Source organism: Strix aluco, chromosome 2, assembly GCF_031877795.1.
Source record: "Strix aluco isolate bStrAlu1 chromosome 2, bStrAlu1.hap1, whole genome shotgun sequence".
In the NCBI taxonomy this organism is placed as follows: domain Eukaryota; kingdom Metazoa; phylum Chordata; class Aves; order Strigiformes; family Strigidae; genus Strix; species Strix aluco.
Genome location: NC_133932.1, coordinates 6,477,801 through 6,495,005, shown reverse-complemented (window position 1 = coordinate 6,495,005; position 17,205 = coordinate 6,477,801). Strand labels below are relative to the sequence as shown.

General features: G+C 44.2%; 1 protein-coding gene across 4 annotated transcripts in view; it reads left to right on the top strand.

Annotated features, from left to right (window-relative positions):
* Positions 1–4,502: 4,502 nt before the first annotated feature.
* The window catches only part of USF3 (upstream transcription factor family member 3), a 37,750-nt gene continuing 25,047 nt past the window's right edge, over positions 4,503–17,205 (top strand). For all 4 annotated transcript variants that reach the window (XR_012621155.1, XR_012621158.1, XR_012621159.1 and 1 more), the window contains exon 1: positions 4,503–4,631. Coding sequence is in view for 1 of the 4 variants with exons in the window: in XM_074809213.1 (XP_074665314.1) it covers positions 4,584–4,631 (48 nt within the window). In the remaining 3 variants the exon portion in view is untranslated. The remainder of the gene's footprint in view (positions 4,632–17,205) is intronic.

Here is a 17,205-nt window from a genome sequence, read left to right as displayed (position 1 = left end):
TCCTCAGATGTTTCACAAGCTGTGTAACTCTAAAGATTTCTAACATGCACTGGGAGTGGGGTTGCTGTGATGAATGCCATGGGTGTCTTGACAACTGAGTGGGGTCTGTTTGTTTGTTTTCCCTGAATTTATGAGCCTTTTCTCAGAAATCATCTGGTGTGGGGGGAGGAGAGGAAGAGTAACTGTCCTGGAGTATTTTTGCATTGACTAGTGAGCAGTCTTGAAACAAACAGACCAGGCATCAAGAACTGTGTTTTGGGCATTACAGGTTAAATATTTTAAAGTATTCAAATTAATTGCTAGCTATTGCTAATCTTGATGACCATCTTTGAAAAACTGTGGTCTGTCCCTGTAAAAGTAACTGAGTACTCTTCCATACTGACTTTTCTCAGAAAGGTATTGAAGTAAAACTCATCTCTCTTCTTAACTATTCCAATCTCTTCTGTTAAAGCCATTTTTGGTCTGTAGTTTCTTTCTGCTCGTCTCCTGCTTTGAAGTGCCATTTTATAAAGCTGCACTGCGGCACAGTTTCTGGAGACAAAGAAATGTTACCCTAAATATTCTATACCTTATTCTATCTGCTCATTTGAGTGCTTCTGGAAACTGTTTTATCAGTGGATGGAGTTGCTGCGTTTCATTAGGATAGCATGCGAAAGCAAAGCTCAGACTCTCAAACTCGCCTGTGGTCTTGAGCTACCACTACCAGCTGCCTTCCCTGACCTCTGCTGGAGGGCCTGGAAGGCACAGCTGGAGCACACTGCTACCACGAGTGCCCCCTTCATCACTCTGGCCTCACCAGCAGCTGCAGAAGCTGGAAAACTTCAGCTGTGCTTAAACTGCTGTAGCTGTTCTCCAAACCATGCAGCTTTGATCTCTGTCATGTTTCTTTCCTTCTCCACTCTCATCCCAGTCACACCTCTAACAGCCTGTACAGTTTTAGGCAATTCCATTACTCCTTTACAGGGAAACTAGCAGATCATTCATGTGACCTCTTCACAAAGCTTTGCTGGTTCTACTAGTATCTTAAGACAGGCAGTTCCATTCCCCTCACTGTATTCAAAACTTGGTTATTTATGGGGTCCATGTAATAACTTATGGTGTACTATTATTTTAATAGTTTGCTTTTTTGTTACTGAGATGATTATTTAAAGAACAGTTCAATGCCAGGATCTAATAAGTGAATGGTAAGTTAAGTCATTGACTTCACACAGAAAACTGGGATTGTTGTTTCTTCCCCCAGTGTGTACATCACCCTATTTACCTGTGCTGGCTATAATTAACTGTTACAGTGGTTCAGTCACTTAACATTAGAAAGTTCACATGTTATTCCTCATTATTTTGACTAACCTCCAGCAAATTTTTACCTCGCTATTTCCTTTTTTAAAATTCTGTTGAGGAGTATAGACCCCAGCACAAATCTTTGACTCCACTGTTGACCTCCCACTAGTGTGAAAACTGATCTTTTATTCCATGCCCTGTGACTTCTGTCCTTTAATCAGTTCTCTGTCCTTGTGAGGATACTGTCTCTGAACCTGTAGCAGCCTCGATTACTTTTGGACAGGGATCCTTTATTTGAAGTCCTTTTGAATCTCTGTAATCTCTGTGAGCTGGGTGTTGTAATCAGTTCCTGGCAATACTTTTTCCCCTGTAGGGGTTCTCCAGATCTATTCAACCCATCTAGTCCAGATAGTTTGTATGGGACATGATTGTTGCTCACTACTGTTGTGATTTTTCTCTTGCCCATAAAGAGGCATCAAACTAGACGATGGAGAGGTCACCTCTTCCATATCTTTTTATCCTGCTTTGTTCCTTCCCCCTGCCAAGTCCTTCAGTACTGTAAAAGCATTCAGTTTTACTACCATTTTGCCTAAAGGCTTTGTGGCAACACCAGCTCAAGCTCTTTGGGCTGCTAAGAGAGTTGCCAGCTTTCTCTTTCACTCACTTGCATGTATATGGCCCCTAGTCCAAGAAACTTAGGAAACTTAGCGCTGAGGGATCTGGTGGAGTTGAGAATGATCAGTGTGAGGTTAATGGTTGGACTAGATGATCTTCAGGGTCTTTTCCAACCTCGATGATTCTGTGATTCTGAAACCCCTGCACCTGGGGAGAAATGTGCTGGCCTGTCTTTTGATCACCTTTCTATCAGCTGTTGTATCACACCACACAGACTTAGGCCGTTACTGTTCACTAAATTATCGAATCCAAACCTGCACTACAGCCAAGTATTATGCCCTCATGCAAAAAAAAAAAAAAAAAGCACTCAAGTTGTTCTTGGTATAAAGCTGCAGAAACTCCTCCTTTTTACCTGTTGCACTAACAGGAAATCAATGTCAATGTAAAGCTTTTCCAAATATTTGTGCAAAACCTGTTAAGTTTTGTTTTTTCCAAGCTGTCTTGCCATATAATTGCTAGTCCATATTCACTACCAGGAACAGGCTACTGATACTCAACAATTTCCTGTTATATATGATTTCACCAGTGAATATTTGTCTGCTGCTGGATTTTTGCTACAGTATTTCCAGTATTTACCACCATATGGGTAATCTGAAGGTTTATGAGCTCAAACACTCCAGAGCACAGTAGGGTGGCAGAAGGTAAAGTTGGGTTTGCTGCTTTGGACAGGAGGTGCCTTTTTAGTGAAAATCTTCACTGAAAAAGCACACTTCCTTTTAAAAGAAAAAGTACCTCAGTTTATACTGGAATAAATTGACAGAGCACAGGTATTTTGGATTTTGTTTGTCCTCCAGTTTGGTTGTGTCATGTCAACTAAAAAAAAATATGAAAACTGGAAAAGTGCATTTACATTCATACTTTACATTGTGAAGTTGCTATTTACAGTAACTTTAGAATTTCTCTGCATAAACAGCTAGGGCTTTTAAATTTCTTCACAGCTGGCAAATGGGTCTACCATTTAATGTCAGCTGCAAGATTAGTTTGCAAGCAGCAGCTATTCAAAATTAAATGGTGTGGGTTTTTTTATGTCTAATTGCTATTATGATTCATTTCAGCAGCAGAAAAGTTCTTGGACACTGCTTCAGAAACTTGTCCCTGCTCCATATTATATAATATTTTAGGAGAGTATATGGACACAAGATGCTTTCTGGGGGAAAAGGCATGTTTTCCATAAAGCCTAAGCATCACAGCTCTGCCTTTTCAGGTTGTCTCAAAGAAGAGGCTTTGCAGCTCCAGTATCACTTACAGGTGAGCAGAGATGTAAAATACTTTCTGGAACTCTTTTCACATGTAACTGTGGCAGAACATCTGTGGAGGGAAACTACTGAGGCTGGAAACAGGAAGGCTACCTAATGACTAGTAATTGAATTGGTGTTAGCAGGAAATACAAACTCTGGTAGCGGAGAACTGTTTATGATTCTGAATCCCTAATTTAGCCGAACACCTTTTCTTAAGATCTGGTTTAATTCATGAGGAAGATGGATGAAGGGTCTTGCTCCCTGGAACTAAAAATAAGCACAGTGTGTCATAAAACTCACACTGAAACAACTGATTCTGTTAAAGACCCAGCAATGGCAAAGAACTAACACTCAGGAGTCGGTTGGGTTCCTCATAAACAGCTGGCTGCTGCTTATGATTTGGGAAATCTTTAGCCAGCTGCCTTTTGTTTTTTTAATCGCGATTCCTTCGATGGCGGGGGGAAACAGGGCTGTTCCAGTGCATCAGTGTTGTTATCGCTGGGGTCCATCCCGCTGACAGGCAGCGCAGCTTCCTCCGGGGGACCCCCAGCGCCTGCAGTCAGCGTTCAGCCGGTACCAGCGCCCGCTTTAGCGCTAGAGTTTTCCTTTTAAACGCTATTCTGACAGAAAAAGATTTTACATCTGAAAAAAAAAATAATTCTATACACGGTTATTTTTTACCTGCCGGCGTGGGAGGGTCCCGTGGGCTGTTCCGTCACGGAGGTTCATTAAGCCGCTGGAGCCGACCCCGCGCCGCAGCAAGTTCCCTCCCAAGCCCCTCCGCTGGCGGCGGGCGGGCGCGGGGGAGGCCCCGGCGGTGCTGGGAACGAGCGAGGGAACCCCGCGGCGGGGACGGGAACCCCGCGGCGGGGACCGGAACCCCGCCGGACCCTCACCCCGGGGCGGCGAGGGAGCGCGGCCGGCCGGCGGGGGAAGAAGCGGTTTAAACCGGCGCTGAGGTAACGGCGGCGCCACACGGAGCATCAGCGCGGCCGCTTCCCCTTTAAGATTTTCCGCCCGCCTCTCGCCCCTCCGTGCTCGCCTTCCGCTCTTCTCATTGGTCGGCTAAGGTGCCGGTCTCCGGCAGTTCCTGTTTCGGCCACCTTAACTTGTTGACGGTTCGCACGCCACTCTCAACCTCTCCGGCCTTTCATTGGGCCGCCCCGCCAATGTTTGTGGTGCCGATTGGTCCGCGCCGGCTCCGCACCGCCCATTTGCGGCGAGTAACGCCTTCCCCGTCCCGACCTTTTTGATTGGCCTCGGCGGCTCAACCCGTGCGCTCGGATTGGCTCGCTGCGGGCCGCGCGTGCGAGCAGCAGGGTGGGCTGCGCGGGAGGGGGGACCGGAGTGGAGGCAGCGGCGGAGCGCTGACACGGGGTGTCCGCTCGGAGGATGGTCCCCGCGGTGGGGCCGCCGCCGCTCAGCCCGCCCAGCCCCGCGGTGAGTGCCGGCCGCTGCCGCGGGGCGGGGCCGCTGCCCGCGCTCGGACCGGAGCCTGGGCAGCGGGAGGGAGAGGCGGAGGGGGGGGGAAGGAGGGGCGGGCCGGGGCGCGGCAGCGGGGCCGGGGCTGAGGGGGCGCGGGCCGCGGGGGGGCTGCCGGTGCCTGCGGCCCGCCCTTCCCCCGCGGCTCCCGTTGCCGTGAGGAGGCGGTGGGCAAAGGGCGCCCACCCACCCCCCGCCCCTCCCCTCCGGGCGCGGGGCTTCGGCCCTGTCACCGTGGCGACGGCGGTGCCGCGCCGCCCCCCCACCCCGCACCCCCCGGGAGCCGCTTCGGGCCTCCCCGCCCGCCGGCTGGGGCGCCGGGCTGCGCCGGGGGCCGCTCCCCGCCCTTCTCGGCCCGGGACGCCGGTGGCGGCAACGCCGTGGGGGCGGCCGGCGCCCCTTTGTCTGCCCGCGCCGCTCGGTGTGCCCGGGGGCTCCCGGCCCGGCCCGCGGCGGCCTCGGGCCCGGTTCGGGTGGGGGCTGCGGGGCCGGAGCAGGCCGGGGCGGTGCATCACCCCCCCCTGCCTCTCCCCGCGGGGAGGCGGCTGGAGAGTGCGGGCGGCCCTTTGTGGGGCGGCCGCTCGCTGCCCCTCGGGTGCCGCGGCGGGCACCGGGCAAGTTTCCTATTTCGGTGGTGAGGGTCGGCCGCCTCCCCGCCCCGCGTGGTGAGGGCTCGGCGTGCCGCTGCGTGGCATCGGGGACAGCGTCAAGATGAAGACACCTGGGCTTTGGAGATTGGGGTGTTCTGATCGTTTTGAAATCTTAATGATCTTGAGGCAATTGGCTGTAAATCGCCGTGGAGGAAGTTAACTTCGGAGAGGGCAAAACGTGGGCACTGTTTCCCCAACCGTAACATCTTTTCGGCATAGTCCAGGATAGAGAATGTGCTGTGCATCACCTCTGTGTGCTCTTGTGCAACCTCTCAGCCTGGAAGTTGGTTCAGCTGCAGAGTACAGTGTAAAAGTTCAGCTTTTTTATTTAGAATTCGGCCCCTGGAAACTAACTCTTCTTGTTGGGTGTGTTTTCAGCTTGATCTAAGTAAAGAAGGCTTCTGGACGCACTCTATTCCTTCTCCACCTAGTAATTTTAGCTCTCTGTCTGATTTCAATCAAATTTGCCAGCAACAGAGGTCTTCAAGACTTTGAAGCCTTGTAGTTTAATGGAAATCAACATCTGACAAGCACAGAAGATCACAATTATTGCTCACGCGAAAGGCAGGGCGCCTAGAATCCAGCTCCTTGTGACAGACAGCACGGGTGAACCGAGTGCGTCAGCGTAGACACGGCTAATACAGCCGTAGCACACCCGTTTGTCCAGGGAAGTTTGTAGGAAAAGGTGGAAGTAAGGCGAAGAAAAAGAGAATAGTGATGTGTTGAGTCACTGGCCGCACGGACATAGAAAATCACACATCTTTATTTTTGCTTTTCACGTCATAGCGTGGCCTTCTATTAGACTCCACCCAGACGTATGATTATTAAATACTCTTAGTAAAGATAACTTAATGATTGCACAGTTAAGCATTCAGAAGCCAGGTAATGTAATAGCTTGCTTTGGAAGCACTATTTTAGCTTTGCTTTTTCATATACAGTGCATTGAGACAATCTTATTTATGTGATTACGTTATGCAGCACTTAAACTGCAGAGTATCATTGGTCACTCGTGAATTGTGTGCAGTAATCAGACAAATAGGAAGGAGGAAACTGCCTGTGGGGGAACGTTTATTATTATAAGGATTTAGAATTTTTAATTTTGGCTTTCAATTAGTGCGATAATAATTCATAGATATGTTTCAGGGTGAAATAGATTTGACAACTGAAAATACGTTTGTCACTGAATGGGAAATAAGCTTAGAAAATGCTCATGTTGTGAGCATGATTTTAAGATGCATCTATTCAAATTAACATATCAGGTATTTGAAGCAGTATGAGAACATTACAAACTTTGAAGTATTTGGATATTACTTATTCCCTTAGAGACATACTTATTCCCTTAGGTTATGGATAAATGGGAAGATTTTAACGGAGTAGATGAAAAATGGTGGTGGGTCCTGGAGGAGTCTGACAGCTGCCAAGAGATAATTAGGATGTAAGTGCTTGGTAGTGGCTTTGCTGCTTTGATTCCTGTTTTTTTCCAAGTAGTGTTCCCAGGAGCTGACCAGGGACAGACCAGTGACTGTCACTCGAGTGGCGCTGTGATGTGTGCCTGGCACGTGCCTGCTGTGCGCATCATGGACTCGACGTTTGTAGCTGAAGTTAGTTGTAGCTTGAAACTCCAAAGACACCTTCTGAACGAGAAGGCAAAAATTCAGGGAACGCGTTCTGCTGACGCTCTTGGCCGTGCTACTCCAGCTGCTTTTCGTCTTGTCTCTTCTTGGGGGGAACGTAGAAGATGCTTCTGACTTTTTTAAAGGGAGGAATTAAAGAGCTGCTTTTCTGTGGGTTGTTTTAGTGGTGGTTTTTTCCCCCCCTGTATACTGAAATTGTAAGAACACCTCTGGCTTCCAGGTACTGAAGTATAACGAATTAGACAACAAAGAGATTTGGAATAGTGCGTTCCAAATATTCGAGCATGCTTTTAATTTGCAAAGTGCATTGGCATAAGGTGTGTGATTTTGTAACCAATCATATCCACCTTGGATGTGAATTAATACAATGTATGGATTGAGGTTGGGTAGAGGAAATAAATAAATATATAAAGAAGTCAAGGGCTGGGGCGTACTGGGTTTGACAGGAACCGTTCTGTTTAAGTTTTGTACAGTTGAGCTTGTGGTTTTGTAATAAGTGTTTGGATCCGAGATGGTCTTAAAAATAACTTTGTAAATGACATGTGACTGGGGGGAGATATAAGTAGCATAGCATTTGATAGGAAGGGATTCTCAATGTATCATAGTTGCTTGCATCATAGGAACTTGTAAAAAATATCATGAAGTCTGTGCCACTTCGAAGGATAGTGAGTAAGTGTCACAGCACAGTGTTTCAGCTGAGACAGTTTTCAATTAAATAACAATATTGAACGTTGCCCCTGATTATTAAAATGCCAGCGGAAACGTGTGCCTAGCTGCGTGTACAAACCAGGTGTTTAAATGAAAATGGATATGCAAACCGTGTGCATGCATAGCATAGCATCTGACAGCTTTAAGGTTCCTTATTGTTTCGTAATGGGTCAGTTGTAATTCTCAGGCCTCTGAAGAAGCGTTATACTTGTCTCCAGCCTGAAGGACTGCTCACCCTTTGCGTTGCTGGTCACTTTATAACTTGGTTCCTGTGCTAGCATTCCTCATCTCCGACATGTTTGTGGCTCCTTTATTCCAGTTGAGTCCCTCGGGAAGACATTTTCCTGTTCTGAAGGGTATCAGTCGTAACGTGAGTGGTGGGTGGGTGTGTGTGTGTGTGTTCTGGAAAGGCAAGTGAAAACATCTCAGATTGAATGCTTGAACAGTAAGGTTTTCTTTGTTTCTGATTGCAGTAAAATACGTAAAGGTCACATATCCCTGATTAAGAAACCTTGTACAGCGCCCAGTTTATATAATGCTAACCTAACTTGCTGGTTAAAATACAATTCCAGCTTTTATATGTGCATATCATGTGTCCAATGTGTTCTTTGGTTTGACCTTACAAGTGTAGCACTGTTGTCATGCTCTGAATAAGCATGAAAGTGAATCTGCTGTGTGCACAGGACTGACAAATTGTGTGTGAACTAAGTTTGTTTCCTGTATGAAAAGCTATGGCCTTAGTCTTTCAAGGTGAATGAGTTACTTTTGCAACCATGACATACGATAGCAATCTCTTACATCAGCCACGCCGTGTGCCATTGTGATTCAGATAAGAAGAAAGTAGCAGACTGTTAAAAATGTTTCATGCTTCCTGTTAACAAGTGCCTTTCTCACCCAGTCACCTGAACTTCTGTCAGGTTAATTGACTGAGATGAAGACCATGAAATGAGATCAATGCCATCTAAAAGCACATCTCAATCGTGCTGGTACTCTGATACCAAAATGAATTCTTTGTGGTCCATCTCTAGTGAGGCTGGAATGATCGGAGTATGGATCTATTCACTTTCACATCTAAATGCAGGTTTCTCAGGTCTTGTGATCTGAAAGTCATTGCTGTGGTGGGCAGCGCCGTGAGAAAATTATTGAAAACATTGTTATTTAGGCTGCTGACACTATTAAAAGCAGTGTAAGGGTATTATGGAAGAGGAGAGCTTAACTCTTTAAAGTTTTGTTTCTTCCTCAAGTAACTGAAGTTTAAAGTAGCTGAAGTTTAAAGTGAAAATAATGTCCATTTGTGGTGTCTGCCTGCATCTGTAGTCTAATGAGGGGTCGGCTTAAGGGACACTTAATTCATGACAGCCTTCAACCTTTGAAGTTGGACTCTGCTTTGCTTTCATGCATCAGTGAAGTTAGCTAGAAATTGAATGCAAATCCTGGATGGGCTGGCAATTGCCTTTTGCTCTGTACTACAGCTCTTCTTACTCATTTACTACAATAATAAAATGGTGCTAGCCCAACACCGCGCAACTCCACATCAGCAACAAGAGAAGGAACACCATTTCACTTTTTCACTGCTGGAGGATCCATAATATTCAGAGATGCTGTTTAAATATTAGGTATCTATAGTTTAACCGCTTGATTCTTCTACATAGGTCTCTTGCTTGGTGTAAATTTTGAGACTTCCTGTGTAATTGGAGAAGTTTAGTTTTGGCATCATCTTGGGTCATAGTTCCACAATTATTAAGCCAGCGCTGCCACCACAAGAAGCACTCTTGTACCAACATAAGCGGTTTCAGTGTCCTTGTTTGGGAGTGGAGGGTGTCTTTGCGATCCTTTTGCAAAGTAAATTTTAAGTTGAAGTAATGTTCTTGTTTGGCTTCCTGTGGGAGTGCCAGTGAAGTGGGGGAGAGGCTACATCTCTCAGTGTTGTTTTGGAGCAGGTGGGACGGTAGGGAAGGGTAACCATCTTACAGATTTTCCTATTATTGCTATAAGGGCAATTAATATTTGTTAACTAAGAAAAGTTAGGTAGCTAGTTTAGCATGCGTTGCAGTGTAAGTCATTTACTGTTAGCATTCAGATTTGATAAAATAATACAAGCAAAAAATTGTATTTTGCAGTGCATCAGATTTCAACTGCTAGTTACCTTTTGGAACTCTGTGTAGCTTGCATCTCAACGTAAGGAGAGTTAGGCTGAAGGCTGGGCCCGGAGGGTGGTGGTCAGTGGCACAAAGTCTAGTAGGAGGCCAGTAACTAGCGGTGTACCTCAGGGAGTCAGTTCTGGGTCCAGTCCTGTTTAATATCTTCATTAATGATCTGAATGATGGGACAGAGTGGACTGTCAGCAAATTTGCTGATGACACCAAAATGGGAGGAGTGGCGGATACGCCAGAGCATCGTGCTGCCACTAGGAGGGACCTCAACAGGCTGGAGAAACGGGCTGACAGGAACCTCATGCAGTTCAGTGAGGGCAAGTGCAAAAGTCCTGCACCTGGGGAGGAACAACCCCATGAACCAGTATATGCTGGGGGCCACCCAACTGAGAAGCAGCTTGGAAAAGGACCTGAGGGTCCTGTTGGACACCAAGTTGAACATGAACCAACAATGTGCCCTTGTGGCAAAGGTGGTGAATGGTATCCTGGGCTGTGTTAGACAGAGTGTTGCCAGCAGGTCGAGGGAGGTGATCCTTCCACTGTACTCAGCACTAGTGAGGCCACACCTGAAGTCCCGTGGCCAGTTTTGGGTTTCCCAGTACAAGAGAGACGTGGACACACTAGAGAGAATCCAATGAAGGGCCACAAAGATGATGAAGGGACTGGAGCATCTCTCATCTTAGGAGAGGCTGAGGGAGCTGGGACTGTTCAGCCTGGAACAGAGAAGGCTCAAGGAGGGATCTTATTAATGTATATAAACACCTGAAGGGAGGATGCAAAGAGGATGGAGCCAGGCTCTTTTCAGTGGTGACCAGAGGCAATGGGCACAAGCTGGAATGTGAGAGGCTCCATCTGAACATAAGGAAACACTTTCTTACTGTGAGAGTGACCAAGCATTGGTGCAGGTTGCACAGGGAGGTCGTGGAGTCTCCATCCTTGGAGGTACTCAAAAACCATCTGAACATGGTCTTGGGTAACTGGCTTTAGGTGGCCCTGCTTGAGCAGGGAGAGGTTGGACCAGATGACCCCCAGAGGTTCCTTCAACCTCAGCCACTCTGTGATTCTGTAATGCCTTAACCTATTTCAGAACCTAAGAAACTCTCAGAAGAATGCATAAAACTAAAAAAGACAATATTCATATCGCATCTTGCTTACGTGACCATTGGTCTGTCATCGCTGTCTTTAGTTACAACTCCAGCAGTTACCATTTGTATTCAAACTATAAAAAAGTGGTGATGATTTCTATTTGGTATAGTGTTTGTCTGTATTCAGTCAGCATGCGTGTGCTCTGTACTTCTGAGTTGTAATTTCCTTGCTCTGTGATACTAGCTAGGGGCTGCAGCTCTGCCCTTGAGCCTCTAACCAGTGGTGCCCATAACACTTGCACACCCTTTCTTCTGTCTTGCTCTCCATGGCTCAAGTTCAACACTTCTGTTGGAGGCAGCTGTTGGGTACTTAGCTGGTGTCTGTGTTATTTTAAATGGAAGTGGGGGAGAGCTGAGGGCTTCTTGGGTTTGTTTTTAAGTCTGTGACTGAAAATGATGCTCAGTCTCAACAGCTGATGATTTGGGTCTTGATCTGAAGCAGTAGTGTCTGTCGAGGTCGTGTTTTATACTTGCTGTGGTTGGCAAGTTATAGAGAATCCCACCTGTAAATTGTCTCAAGAGGCAATTCTTACTTACTTTGTGGTTTTTCAGTTTTATTCTGGGTGGGATGGAAAGACCCTGTGTTTCTTATCTTGGAAAAATTAACTGCTTGAGCTATCCCTTGCTAAGGATACGCATTGGAGATCTCCCTCTTCTAGTTTCACTTCAGGATATTCTTGCCAAGTCAGTCTCAGGTGGCAATAGGGAGGTGATTTCAGACCGTGATAGAAAAAGAAGATGGAGGTAAGGCATTTTAATTTTACAGAATGATTTGCTAATGAAGTAAGACTTGCAGGGTCATGGTATCGGTCTGTCCCTTCCCTTTACCCGTTCCTTTCAGACCTCTGCAAAATAATAACTTGGAAATCTGGTTCTAGTTTCTGCTCCGTTGTCAGTGCTAAATTTCTACAGTAATCTTATTTGCTTTTTCTAGTGCTTTCAGAACTGCATATTTACCCCTGGATAGCTCGTGTATAGTAATTCTCCTGAGCTAAATAAGTAGTTCCTAAAGCGATAGAATTAATGAATTCTGGTTTCCTATGGATTTGCACCTAGTGGTTCCGTTTTCTGCTGTCTGTAACATACATCGATCTTGCTTTTGAATTTCCTCTTTGAAAGTGTTTAGAAAATGTGCCTGCTTTCTGTGGTCACCTGGGCTGAGATATCTTTAGTTTGAACCTCTCTGTTAGATCTAATTGAAATAGTTTGCAGCTTTATCCCTGCCAGTATTATTCAAAACTGTCAAACACCAGATCACAAGATGAGTCCTTTATTCCTGGAATGGAAGCAATTGCCCAGTGGACCCAGTTTATATACGAAAAACTCTGAAGAGCAAAGGTGCAAAATAACGTTGAGGTTGTGAAGGAGAATGAGCCCTCTTTGAGCTCACTAAAACCTTTTGTGAAGAGCCTGGAGTGAAATGTGTGTTGCAAAGTTGTGGGCTTTCTGCTTGGTTTTGTTGGGTTTGCGGACAGAGTGTGTGTGTGGGGGGGTTTAAAGATCATTACAGTTGGCAGTAATGAAAGCACCAGTTCTGGAATCATGTGCTGGCCTTTTCTGAAGGACGTGGCAATACACTCTCTGGACAGGTGCTTTGGAAGCGCTTTCATACAGTTGCCAGTTTCCACGATTCTGAAAGTTGAAGGGGAGTTTCATTAACTGATTCTTGTAAAGTCGATGTGCTTAGAAATTGTGTGTCTTAACAGTGGACTTGGGGAGTAAGTTAGATCAGCTAGTACATTAAAACTGAAATACCGGGTTTTGGTACCTTCTACCTCGGCCTTTTTTGCCTTTAGTCCTGTATTTGTAGGGAAATCCTTTACTCTGGAAAGTCAGTGTTTGTAACCAAATCTCGGGATGGATCTCTTCTGCGTGTCGTAAAGGAGCTTTGTAGTGAAGACCCATAGGATATTGCTTCCTGTATCATGAACCCTTGACAAGTTCTTAATTTGTGTCAGATTTCTCAGACCCCACGCCTGTAAAGTATTCAAGAACTAGACTGTGTAATCCTTTGTACTTAATGACTTACATCTGAAAAGATGAATTTTAAAAATTGACACATGAAGTCTCTGGATGCCCTGGACATTTCACTTCTAGGATATTTTGCACTGCTTGTAGTTAGGGTCCTCAGGAGAGAGCAGCACATCAGTTTATCATGTGTCAGTGTGTCTGGCGTAGCAATCACTTGATACCTCCTCAAGACCTTACGCAGTTTTATAAATGGACTGTGAGGATCCTTTGTAGTTGCAGAACAAAAAAGAGCTCGAGTTAAAACTAAAAAACAAAGCAGAGAATAGTATTCTGCCTATATCATTGTGGCTAAAATGAAAGTTTTTATGTTTTGATTCTAAATTGGTTATTAAGCCCTGTGACGAAGTACTGTTCTTCGAATAGAGATTTCATTTGGAGATAAGGGCACGTCAGAAAGCAGAATTAGGCTCTTGCTGAAACTGTAGCTTCTACATTTGTCCAGCTGGTCTTTGGTGTTTCAAATACAGCTTTCATATGTGGATGGCTTACTCAGTTATAAATAATCATCTTGGTCCCAGTATTCAGAGACCATGATGACTTACATGTTACAACTTTTTTCAGGAAAAAGAAATTATTTGTTCTTTAGGCATCGTGCTGACAGCAAGGTTTGGCTCACCAACAGGTGCTCTTGCACCAGAGTGGGAGCACACTCAGCCCCGCTACAGGCAATCCTTGTCATCTAATAGAGGTAACCTAATCCACACAGAGATGATGACCTGTTATAGGAGGAAGTTGTTTGCAATCCACTTAGTTTTCACCATCAGAACAGACTTTTTGACTCCTGTGTCAAGCATAATTAGGTATCTATCTTCTATTTGAAAATAATTTTCTATTTTGAAGTGTACTATGGATCACTGGGCATTGAAAACCAGGGAGATGAGTACTATCTTGCAAGTTAGAAACATTCTTCATGCTTTCTCACTTCCTTCATGAAATTGGTATGTGGTAACTTGCGAATCTTAACAAAATACATGAAGAACGTGGGGATCATGAGGATTTTCCTGGTCATTGCTTTCTGATTTCCTAAAGAAAAGAGTGACGTTCCCTTTATTTTGATCTAAAGTAGCTGAGGATGCTCTTTAGGGCGACGGCACTGGTCTTTGTGATTCTAGCTTGTGCACTGGTTGTGTAATTACAGCTTTTTACCTCCCAAATGGCTGCTTCTGTACAACAGTTTATCCAGACCACAGGAGATAGTTTGCGCAGGCACCTTTCTTTACTAGCGCTGTGCGCCGCTTCAGTCTGTTCATATTACCAAGATCATCCACATAATGTGTGTGGGTGGCAGCAGCTCACATCTGGATGCAAAATGTTCAGAGATACCTCTCCTTAAATAGTTTTCAGAACATCATCAGCAAGTAAGAGACTTGGTTCAGTAGACGTGATCTCTCTCTGCCCCTCCTCTAAGGTTTAAAAATAAATGAGGCCATACTAACCTAGGAAGACTTGAGGGACAACAGTAGAGCAAGAAGAATAAACATGAGAGGTGGATCTTTAGGTGATTAATAGGGGAGTTTCATGTTTTTTGTGGTTTTTTGGGGTTTTTTTTCCCCGAAGTTTCATAAGCAGATCAGGTCAGGATTTCTCAGAATGACCCTACAACTATGCTGTCCTGAAACTGCATGTTAGTAAATGGTCATGGGCAATTATGTCTTTAATATTATGAAAATTATAAATGAAAACAAAAATTAATGTAGATATGAGGGATTATCACTTGAGTGATAATGCTGCTTCTTCTTCCAATGCTGTTACCACCACCCCCCCCGCCCCCCCCAAAAAAAGGAAGTTTTCTTTCTTAGCTCTATTGCATGTTCTTATATAATGGCCTTACTGAAACTTGATTGCTTTAAATCAACAGGAGGAAAAATACCAATGTATTTGAGTTTAGATAGTACAAACAAGAGGTAAAGGAAAAAATTCTAAAAGCAGGGAAGGTTTTTTCCATCTGTTGTTATTTGCAGACACCTTAAAAAAAAAAAAAGTGACTTGTGTAACAAGTTTTAGCTTATTGGTATTGGTTTTCTTAACTTTTGCAGAAGCTCTGGGAACAGTCTGGTTGCCCTACGAAACTGTCAGTTGGTTTGCCTCGGGATTCTGTGTATTCTGTGAAAAATTGAGATAGCGCTCTCCTGCCCTTTAAACCCTTGTACATCTTCCTCAGCAAAAGGTGGTGCATGTTGCGACCAGTCTGACGCCAGCTGGTCAGCCAGCGCATATGTGCTACAGAGCTGGTCACAGACCACACTGTCACCGCTGACCTCACTCCTCTCTGCTCAATCTTAGGTTTTTGTGAACATCTGGGAACTTCATAGCTTTGAGAGGTTTCATTTAGGTCAGTCAGTGGGCCCAGCTGTTGTTGTGGGTGAAGAGAAATGGTGCAGTAAGAAGAAAACCTTGGTTTCTTCAGAAACCAAACTGAATGCTATCAAAGGGATTTTTACCCTTCCCAGGAAAGAGAGTCCTTTTCAATTTCCTGTACGGTAGTCTTAACAGGTTACTTTTATAGGCAAAAGTAGTTGATATATGTAGGTAACAATCACAAAGGTAAGCTTTCGAGTTTAATTTCCTGCAGTCGTTTTGTTAGGTAAATGCAAAATCGGAATAGAATTGTTTCAAGGGGGAATAAAGAAAAGGCAGTAAATGGTGTCTTTTTATCTCAAGGGCACCTTGCTTGTGATTAAAAGCTTGGATTAAGTCCCTGGCTGAAGCTAGCTTTGTTGTAAAACATGCATGGAAGATGGGAAAAGAGAGCTCCAGCAGTCACTGGAATGAATGAAGAGGACGCTGTCTTGCAGGAAGAAAATTTGAGTAGTTATTGTCTGTGCCTTGGAATTGATCTTAGCTTACAGCTAACTACGTGATTCCATAATTACATGGCTAACTACATGAGGTGTACAAAATTAGTAAGAACGGTGAGACTGTAGGAACATAACAGCGTAAGCTTGCTGAAGTATTTAAGAGGCAGAAAGAAAGATTTGGACTGCTGATAGTTTTACAGAATATGCGTAGCTGCATATTAAAAAGATTCTTTCTGCCTCATGTAGAGGAATGGAGTAGCTTTATTAATTTGAGGAAGATTGGTTTGTACAGCCAAAGGTAACAGATTGGAAGAATTATTTTCTTATAAAATATTAAAGTTGGAAACACTTCCTAAATAAAGAGTGAAAAGTTAATGTCAAATAAAATAAACTAACTTTTTCTTAAAAAGCTAAATCTGCCAAGTGCATATGTTTTGAAGGAAAGATTTCATACAATAAGTTGCCAAAAAAGACAATTTGTTTTTGAGTTTTTTACCCTACTTTTTCAGAACTGTAGAGGAGATTAAATTACATTAAACTTAAATCTCCGGAACACAAAATATCTTTTCATTTCTGGGGATGACATTGCATTTAAATTAAAATCGATATTTCAGGTTGATATTATAAGAGCTGTAAACTACATAAAGCTTGAGGGAACCTTGGTACTAAATAAATATAAATGTTGAATTGCTTCTCCTTCATCTGGCTATAGAATATGGAATTACGTTCTCTCTGCAGAACGCTTTCAGCTGAGTCACGTGAACATATTTCATGAGTGAACTTAAAATACATTTACCCCCGAGCTTATAAAGCAAATACACATCTTCTGCTTTAGAGAATCAGTGACGGAATCTCTCCGTGGAGAAATATTACTTGAGATGGAATGAGTAAAGAGAAACCCATTGTCAAAGCTCTGGTGATACAACAACTGTGAGGAAGAAATTGAGATGGTATAAACGTTATCCAGCAGCCCACAGAAGTCTCAACTTAGTCAGGTTTTTTGTTTGGGTTTTTTTTGTTGTTTGTTTGTTTGTTTGTTTTTTAATTTGCAGAGCCCATATTTTCAGCAGCTCTTAAGAATACCACCTCCCTGGTGTTGCCAGCTCTGTTTTGAGGTGCAGCAAGTAAAATGCAAAGGTTTTTGTCCTTGTAGAATAAGAACAAGAAAAAAAAAAAATCCTCTCCCTGTGTTTCTTATGGTACAATCTAGCAATAGGAACCTCAGCATGGTATACAAGTGCTGTTTAATAAACTTAACCACCTCTTTTCAGGTAGAAAATCAGAAATTGAAATAAACTAAGTGGTTAATTAGATAATGTGTACCGCCTTGTTTTTTCTTATCGCTCCCACAAAACTGCTTTGAAACACTTGGGGAAACATTGGTCGAATTGTGTGATAAATTTCTGACCTAAA